The sequence below is a fragment of the Canis lupus genome, chromosome 4, assembly GCF_003254725.2.
Source record: "Canis lupus dingo isolate Sandy chromosome 4, ASM325472v2, whole genome shotgun sequence".
Lineage (NCBI taxonomy): Eukaryota > Metazoa > Chordata > Mammalia > Carnivora > Canidae > Canis > Canis lupus.
The window spans coordinates 37,089,172-37,097,984 of record NC_064246.1 but is presented as its reverse complement, the minus strand read 5'-3'; the positions used below and the strand labels follow the sequence as shown (position 1 = coordinate 37,097,984).

Sequence of the window (8,813 nt, the reverse complement as noted above, 5' to 3'; positions counted from 1 at the left end):
ATCCCAGGACCCCAGGATCACACCCTGGGCCGAAGGCAGATGCTCAACAAGGCATCCCTAAAACAGGCATTTTCAATCTTCCTCATACAGATGAGGGAGCCAGCCCCAAAGAGGGGAAATCATATCAGGCCGCTGGCATCTATTCTTCTCAATCAGTATCTCCTGAGTGCCCACTGCATGCCAGAGACTATTCTGGTAGCAGAGATTCAGCAGAGAACAAGATCAATGAAGTCCTTGCTCTTCTAAAACTTAAATTCTAGTAGGAAGCCACAGACAGCCAAAGAACTAGTGACTGAGTAGGATGTCTTAGATTGTGTTGCTTCTGTCCGAATCAGTGATGTCCATTTTGCTAAATCTAAAGGTCAGCTCTCCCTCCTCACTCTGCTGTCTGAGACCTTGCGAAGAGCCAGGCCCTGCTTTATGTACACAGCTGTGAACGAAAGAGGCCTCCGTTCTTGTGTTCTGGTAGAGAAAGGAAGAGAAGTAAAATAAATAAGTAAAATATATGGTGTGTCCGGAGGTGCTATGCTGGGAGGGGAAGTGAAGAAGAGAAAGGGTATAGAAAGTGCTGGAGTAGAGCTGAGGGCTTGAACAGTTTACATACAGTGGGCAGGGAAGGTCTCACTTGAGTTAGGAATCAAAGGCAGAACCTGTGTAAGGTCCTGAAGCAGGCAAGTGTGGTCTATTTTTTACTACAATATAGCTGCCACAAAATGTTAACTCATTTCAGATGTACAACATAGTGATTTGACAACTCTATAAGTTATGTTATGGAGAGTGGTCTACTTTATTTTTTAAAGATTTTATTTATTTATTCATGAGAGACACACACAGAGAAGGCAGAGACATAGGCAGAGAGAGAAGCAGGCTCCCTGTGGGGATCCTGATTCAGGACTCTATCCCAGGACCCCGGGATCATGACCTGAGCTGAAGGCAGATGCTTAACCACTGAGCCACCCAGGTGCTGGAGCATGGTCTACTTTAGATAAGATGGTCAGGGAGGCCCTCTTTGAGAAGGCAACATTTAAGCCCAGCCCTGAAGGACGAGAAGAAGTCAGTCATGCAGACAGTTGGAGGGGAAACGGCAAGGACAAAGGCCTTGAGGCAGGAGCCAATCTGGCCTGTTGGAGGATCAGTGTACTTGGGGCACTGTAAGGCTGGATCATGCAGAAACCTACAGGCCTGGAATTTGGGTCACGTTCTGGATGTCCTGGAGGGTTTTAAACAGAGGAGTTAAGTGATCAGATTAATGTTTTAAATGAGTCCTCTGAGGCACATGGAGAATGTTCTGTAAGGAGGCAGAAAGAAGCAAGGAGAATGCTAGAAGAGACTTGGGCAGTGGCCCAGGCCAGAGACGGCAGGGCTTGCCTGGAGTGGAGGCACTGGGGAGTAAAAGGAATGGGCAGATTCAAGATTTTTTAGGAACAATACAGTAGGATTAGGGCTCTGGAGCCCACAATGGAGAAGTCCTCCACAGATAGACTTGAGATGACTTTGATTAGGGCCCTAATCCCTAATCAAAAAAATCCCTCCTAGGGCCAGGGATTTTTTTCCCTAAGGTCTTTCCTTAGTGACCTAACCCCAGACTCCACAGGCTGCTGCATGCTGGAAGATGTGGAAGAAGGTAGGCGAGGGTACTGTGGCTGGCAGGGTTGCTCCATGCCAGGCGCTGGGCCAGGACTCTAAGGCAGCTGAGACCATGCCTGTCACTTGAGGAGGGTCCTTTCTCCCTTTTTCTCCATCAAATATAGATTCATGATCTCTCCCCAAGCCTGGCCCTCCTCCAGTGCTTCCTCTGTCCAAAATTCTTTGATATTCTTCCAATCAGGACGTGGGATTATGTCCCCGTCTTTGAATGTGGGCCTTGGGACACTAATTGAATACAACGGACATGATGCTGTGCCAGGTTTGGAGCCTAGGCCTTAAGAAACTGGCAGCTTCTGCTTCCCGTCTCTTGGGATGCCGCTTCTGGGAACCTCGCCACCATGCTGTGAGGAAGCCAAGTGGCCACATGGAGAGGTACATAGAGCTGTCCCAGCCAACACTCCCAGCTGAGGTTCCAGCTGACAGCTGGCATCCACTGCCCCACTGAGTGAGCAGATGACTCTAGCCCCAGCCTGTAAGCTACTCCAACGGACAGCACTTTGGAGCAGAGGCGACCTGTTCCTATTGAGCATGACCTGAATTGTAGATCTGTGAGCAAAATGGATGATCGCTGCTGTTTTAAGCCACTAAGTTTGGGGTGGTTTTTTATGGAGCAACAGGTAGCTGGAACATTGTGCCCCATTTCTCCAGAGCCTATCCATCACCAAACATGAGGGAATCTTCCTTCTAAACACCTCTGAAATCCATTATGTTCTCTCCATCTTCCATCTCCAGATCTGTCACCTGGACAACTACATTAGCAACCTACTAGAACTCCTCCCACTCACTCTTGCTACCACAGAGTCTGTTTCCTACACAGCAGCCCAAAGAACTTGCTGGAAAACCCAACTGATTACCTCCCCAGTCCATCTGTATTCACTTGAAGCACTCAGTGGCTCTCCATTTTTCCTAAGATCAGGACTTACTATCCTTTCCTCCTTAGGGCATCAGCTACTCTAGTCTTCCTTTTTTCCCTCTAGTGTCCCATGTCCCCTCTGCCCCTGGGCCTTTACACATGCTGCTCCCAGTCCCTGAGATGCCTTTCTCTACCACCTAGTTAACTCTTATTCATGCTTTAGGGGTCAGCTCAAACATCACCTCATCCAGGAACTCCCTGGTTGTTCTCAAAATGGGGTTCTTGACCAGCAGCCTCAGGGAGCTTTTTAGAAATGCCAATTCTCAGGCCCAAGCCCAGGGCTAAGGAATCAAATTCTGGGGGGGGGGGGGGGGGGGGGGGGGCAGGACCTAGCAGCCTGTTTAACAAGCGCTGCAGATGATTCTGATCCATGCACTTGAGAATTGCCACTCTAAAGCCCTAGCTCAGGTCATAGCAGTTATCTTTCCCCACCTGTGAATTCCTTTCCTTCAGAAGTCTGCATTTGTGTTACACAGGTCTTTGTAAGAGTACCTGCTGTCTGGCTCCCCTGGTAGAGCAGAGCTCGGGGGCCACTCACAACACCTACCCCCATGCCTGGTATGTACCTGGAGCTTAGGGAATGTGGGTTTGGACAGATACCGACTCTCAGCCTCCAGGTGGTCAAGGGCTTCCCTAGGTGTGGAGGGAAGAGATTGGTCCCTCTATAGATCTCAGATCGTAAATGTGGTCAAGGGGAGGTTGAGAAGAGGCCTCAACTCTTGCAGGAAAGGATGCTGCTGAGAAGGCAGGGGAAAGGGTAGCCAGAGCCAGAGCTTTTCCTTCCTCCTTCCCTCTCCCATCTTTTCCCATCCCTCCTGCACCCTGGGGTAGCTTTCAGCTGATTCGTATTGACTACCACACCAGGCCCTGTTTTGTGGACTTTATGTATTTTATATCATTTAATACAATAAATGTCTGAGTTGTATCATTAACATTCCTATTTTACAGATAAGGAAACTGAGACTCTGAGGTTCAGGTACTGGGCCGAGGCCAGGGCAGGGAGGATTTGAACCCAGGCTCTAAAACTGTGGCACTTTCTCCCCAACACTTCACTCCCATCAATGCTGGGTGGAGAAAAGATAAGCCAGGCAGTAAGAAGCAGGAATGCAGTGGGCCAGCAGGGACACATGGCACCTCATTTGCCCTTCCAAAGGTCAGCCTCAGCCACAGTGGATTGTGGACCTATGAGGTAGAGGCCCTAGGGTTGTGGGCCTTCCCAAATTTTCAAGAGCACCAAATATGTAGATATCTAACATATAATCTCCCTGTTTCTAAATGATTATGTACCTAAAAAAAGAAACTCAGATGCTTCCAGAGACTAGATAAGGGCCGGTGTCACTACAGTGGTAGCCAAATGGGTGTGTGAATGGACACTCGAATGCACATATGAGGTCTCTGACCTGGCTATGGACGCTGGCTACGTCAGAGTCCTTGCTTCTGCCAATGCTGGGATGATCCGCTTTAAATTCTAGGCCCATCCCCCATAAGATGTGATTGCACTCAGGGCAGATCTCTAATATCGGCCTTTACCTTTTGGGGGCCCAGCCACCACATGGCCAGCACCACGGGGGTGGCGGCAGGGTTTGTCTGATCTCAGCTGTCCCCTCCTACCTGCCTGCCTGCAGAAGGTGCTCACTAAATGTTTGCTATGGAATGCACAGTGCAAGTTCTTTCTTCTTTCTTTCTTTCTTTCTTTCTTTCTTTCTTTCTTTCTTTCTTTCTTTCTTTCTTTCTTTTCTTTCTTTTCTTTCTTTCTTTTCTTTCTTTCTTTTCCCTCCCCTCCCCTCCCCTCCCCTCCCCTCCTCTCCTCTCCTCTCCTCTCCTTTTCCATGCTGGCTCCTCCCTATCCCGTGCTCTGGGGCGGTGGGGAGGCGGGAGAGACAGCACAACTGGGTTAAAAGCTAGCAGCTGGGGGCCAGCTGGGGCGAAGCCCAAGCTGCTACATGGCTACTGCCAGCCCTGTAAGTCTGCCCTCTTGCCCCTTGTGCAGCTGGGGACCAGGCTGGAGTGGCCGGCCTGGGGTTTGCTGCTCACCTGGCTTTCTTTCTTTGGTTAGGCCAGGGAGGCTGAGAGTGGAATCCGAAAGTGGGAGGAGAAGGAGGAAAAAAAAGATGAGAAAGAAGGGGCAGAGGGGGCTCTGAATACCCCTGGGGCCCTGCTGTCCCAGAGGGGGAAGGCCCAGGATGGGGGCCCCCCAGGGGTCAAGTTGGAGTTACATCCGCTGCTGAACAGGTAAGGCTAGTGGTGTGGCCTTGCACCTCTTGGACCCAGTTAGTTCCTTCTCCAAGAAAGGTCAGAGCTGGCCTAAGGCTTGGGCCCCACTGGTGCTTCTGGCCTTAACCTAGCTGAGATACTGGGTTAAATTTCCCCATCCTGCCTCAAACTTTCAGGATCACTGACTCCAGTCACCCTGGCCGGGGGAGTTATGCCCAAACCCCATCTCCTCAATTGTCCTTGAAGGGGCAGGACTTCCCTGCCAGCACAGGTGCTGCTGGTGGTGAGCCTGGGAGGGCTCTCTGCTTCCTCCTGGCCTCCCCTCAACCCCCCACCCCCACCCCAGGTGGGCTCTATGGTTCTTTAAGAATGACCGCAGCCGAACCTGGCAGGACAACTTGCGTCTGGTCACCAAGTTTGACACCGTGGAAGACTTTTGGGCGTGAGTATCTGTTGCTCCCAGGGGAGGCTTGAGCCAGGGGCCTCTGAGCTGGGGATCCTTCCCAGACCACACCCCTCCAAGAAGCTGTTTCTTACACAGCTTTTCCAGCCTCCCAGCCCCCATCCCCACCCCCGGGACCTCTCAGCATTTGCTGAGGGCTGGAGTTTGGTAGGTTCTGCTTGTGGGTGGGGGTCACTGGGGTTGGAACATGGGCCCCTCTGAAACCTTCTCCGGGCCTAGGGAGAGAGCCTGGGAGGTTGGAGAAGCCAGAAGTTGACTCTGACTGCTGCTCCATGGCTTTGTGGTCCTGGGAAAGTTCTTTTTCCTCTCTGATCTGGTCACAGCCACAAAATGAGGATTAGGCTGCCTGACAGTATCCATGGGTAATCAAGGGAAGAGATCTGACAGGTGCCCTACAAACCCTAGGGGTGGCTGAGAGTCTGGGTCTCAGCTGGAGGGGTGCCTGACACCCACCCCCTGCCACCAGCAATGGGGCTCTAAAAGCCTCCCCAGAGGTTTGGATGGTCAAGGAAGACTCCCAGGACAAGGTGGGATTTGAGGGTTTGGGTAAATAGGGATGGAATTCCAGGCTGGGGGTGAGGGGGTGAGTGTGAGCAAAGCCTCAGAGGTCTGAATGTGGGCGGAACACAGTGGCATCTGGTAAGGAGTTTGGGGGGGATGGGGTAAGTAGGACCCAGGCCTTAAAAAGTCTATTTTTTCAGCCTGCGGTGGGGGTGGGGGTGTTCTCTCCAGGATGTACAGTCACATCCAGCTGGCCAGTAAGCTCTCTTCCGGCTGTGACTACGCCCTGTTCAAGGTAAGCTCAGCCTCCCCACCCCTCAGGCCCCAAGAGGGCTAACCCTCCTCAGCGGCTGCTGTGTTCCTCCCTCATGGAGTTTGGGGGTGGGGTGCCGCAGACAGCCTTTCCAATCTGAGGACATGCTACACAGAAGCTTGGACAGAGCATCAGGCTGGAGCCCTAGGATATTTAAGAGTCTCGAACGGGGAGGGAGGAGCAGAGGGAACTAGGAAGGAGCCCAGGTTTCTGGCCCGGCTCCTTAACAAGGGACCTGCATCAGAATGGCCTGAGAACACTCGGCTTCAATGTCTAGGCCCTCATTGATGTTCACATCTGGAGGTACTGATGCAGCAGGTGTGTGTGTGTGTGGGGGGAATGTGTGTGCTACTACCAGGGTTTAAACATCTCCCCAGGTGACTTCTGTCCGGCCTGGGATGTCTGCCCTTATACACACTAAGGTTGCCCCAGAGGCTTCCTTAATCACCCACATTTGAACTCTTGCTTCAAGGAGCTCTATTCCGCAAAGGAGACAAACCTATGTGTGTGTGTGTGTGTGTGTGTGTGTGTGTGTATGTATAAATATATATATATATATGGCTACAAAAGGTGACAAGTGTGGAGGATCAGAGGCTTGCGGGGAGCTCATAGGAGGGGTTGCAGGCCGAGTGGCTGGTGGTAGAACTTGCTTGTTCAGAGGGGATGGAGGCAAGAGGGAACCTGGCCTGTGGAGGCTTATTTAGGGGCCAGAGCACGGCCTGGGAAGGTGGCTGGGCCCTCACTTCCCTTTGAACAGAGGGAGGCCATTGATTTGTCATTCCACATCTTAGGATGGCATTGAGCCCATGTGGGAAGATAGCAGGAATAAGAGGGGTGGCCGCTGGCTGGTCAGTCTCGCCAAGCAGCAGCGCCACAGTGAGCTGGACCGCCTGTGGCTAGAGACAGTGAGTGTGGATGGGGAGAGGAAAGGAGGTGAGGGGTGGGAAGGGGAGGGGCGGGGTGGGGTGGGGTGGGGAGGGTCCCCACTAGAAGAGACTGAGCTGTTGTAGAGTCAGTGGTCTCCCAGATAGTGGGAGCACTCCCTGTGACTCAGGTAGAGCTCTCACTATCCTCTCTTTTTGGCCCTAGCTGCTGTGTCTGATCGGGGAGAGCTTTGAGGAGCACAGCCGGGAGGTGTGTGGGGCTGTTATCAACATTCGAACCAAGGGGGACAAGATTGCCGTGTGGACGAGGGAGGCAGAGAACCAGGAGGGCGTGCTGCACATTGGGTGAGGGGGATCCCTAGCACAGAGTCTCTTCTAGGGGAGAAGGTGAATGTGTGTGCGGGTAGAGGCTTGGCCTGTGAGGGAGACCTCTGGAACTTTCTGTGTCCTCTCCCCCTACTTCCTTACCCACTTGTATGAGGGTCTGGAATCCAGATTTCAAGCTTTTTCTAGCAAGACTCTTCTTCTGCATTAAAGAGTCCTGTTTTGGGTTTCCACCTAGTAAGGATGCACAAAGAGTGATGGTGGCTGGAACCAAGATAGGAATTCTGGTCAAAGGAGGACCCAGGATCCCAGGTTATCTCCAGGACCTGCTGATGACGATCTCATTTCCTCTCCTCCTCCCCCTCCTCCAGGCGGGTCTACAAGGAGCGCCTGGGCCTCTCCACGAAGATTGTCATTGGGTACCAGGCTCATGCAGACACGGCCACCAAGAGCAACTCCCTAGCCAAGAATAAGTTTGTGGTGTGATGAGACCTTGGCACCATTATCCATTCAGCTGCCCCTGAGCCTTTCCCTGCCCTGTGTATGTGGGGGGTGGGGGGTGGGGGGTACTAGACTACAATGGTGATGTAGGGCAGGAGGAGGGGTTAGAGAATGGGGTTCTCCCATGTCTTGGAGTGAATATGAACATTCTTTAACGTGAGTTGGGGCTCAGGCCTAGGGACAGCTCTGTGGTCAGGGAGCCAGCCTGAGGGCCCAGGAAAGGTTGAGGAAAGCCCTGAGTATCTTTGTTTCATCTGAGGGTGGGTTGGGGTGAGTCACTGGGGGGAAGCAAAGCTCAACCAAAGGTGGAAAGATGACAAGAGCATCCTACATTCCAGCACTTACTCTGTGCATACCCCTAGGAAAGGGGCTGGGTGGTCTGAAGGCCATATTCTTATAGGGGGAGGGGGCCCAAGGCTGTTGACACTCTGAAAGCTGGAGCTTGAGGACAGAGTGTGGGGGTAGGGGTGGAGGTGTGGGAGGTGGGTGCTCCTCTTTGGATTACTCTACTTCAAGCCTTTATGAATTGCCTTCTCATCAGCTTTGTAGCCTTGGAGCCTACCCTGTACCTTATACCTTCCCTCAACTGGATGTGGGTCCCTGGAGCAGGCTGTACATCATAAGGGTTGCAGTCTTAGAGGCAGAACCCCATTATCTCACAGAGAGACGTGCGTCCTCTTGCCCTTTCCTCAGCTGTGCCCAGGGATGTCCGGGCCTCGCCTGCCTCATGATCATGGTGATGTGGAGGTGGGTAGGTAGATGAGGTCCTGGTCCAGGAGTGCAGGACAGTAGTGGTTAGTTCTCATAGTTCTGCTTGAGGTGGATTAACTAAAAAGGTGATGAAGGGAAGCCTGAGTGGCTCAGCAGTTAAGCATCTGCCTTCGGCTCAGGGCCTGATCTGGGAGCCCCAGGATGGAGTCCCATATCAGGCTTCCTGCATGGAGCCTGCTTCTCCTCCCTCTGCCTATGTCTCTGCCTCTCTCTCTGTGTCTCTTGTGAATAAATAAAATCTTAAAAAAAAAAAAAAGGTTAGTTTAAGCTCCTTTCTGTTCC

The 8,813-nt window shown here is 52.2% G+C and overlaps 1 protein-coding gene across 1 annotated transcript; it reads left to right on the top strand.

The window, feature by feature from the left end:
* Window positions 1-4,503: 4,503 nt before the first annotated feature.
* Window positions 4,504-7,790, top strand: EIF4E1B (eukaryotic translation initiation factor 4E family member 1B). Its single transcript, XM_025435009.3, has 7 exons — window positions 4,504-4,521; window positions 4,617-4,792; window positions 5,121-5,216; window positions 5,970-6,033; window positions 6,843-6,956; window positions 7,141-7,280; window positions 7,631-7,790. Exons 1-7 carry the CDS (start codon window positions 4,504-4,506, stop codon window positions 7,743-7,745), a joined length of 723 nt encoding a protein of 240 aa, XP_025290794.1. The 3' UTR covers window positions 7,746-7,790.
* Window positions 7,791-8,813: the final 1,023 nt, after the last annotated feature.

Excerpts from the sequence above, each read along its gene's own strand:
- EIF4E1B (XM_025435009.3), top strand. Across the intron at positions 4,793-5,120 it reads TTACATCCGCTGCTGAACAG|GTGGGCTCTATGGTTCTTTA; the intron begins GTAAGGCTAGTG and ends CCCCCACCCCAG. Across the intron at positions 5,217-5,969 it reads ACCGTGGAAGACTTTTGGGC|GATGTACAGTCACATCCAGC; the intron begins GTGAGTATCTGT and ends TGTTCTCTCCAG.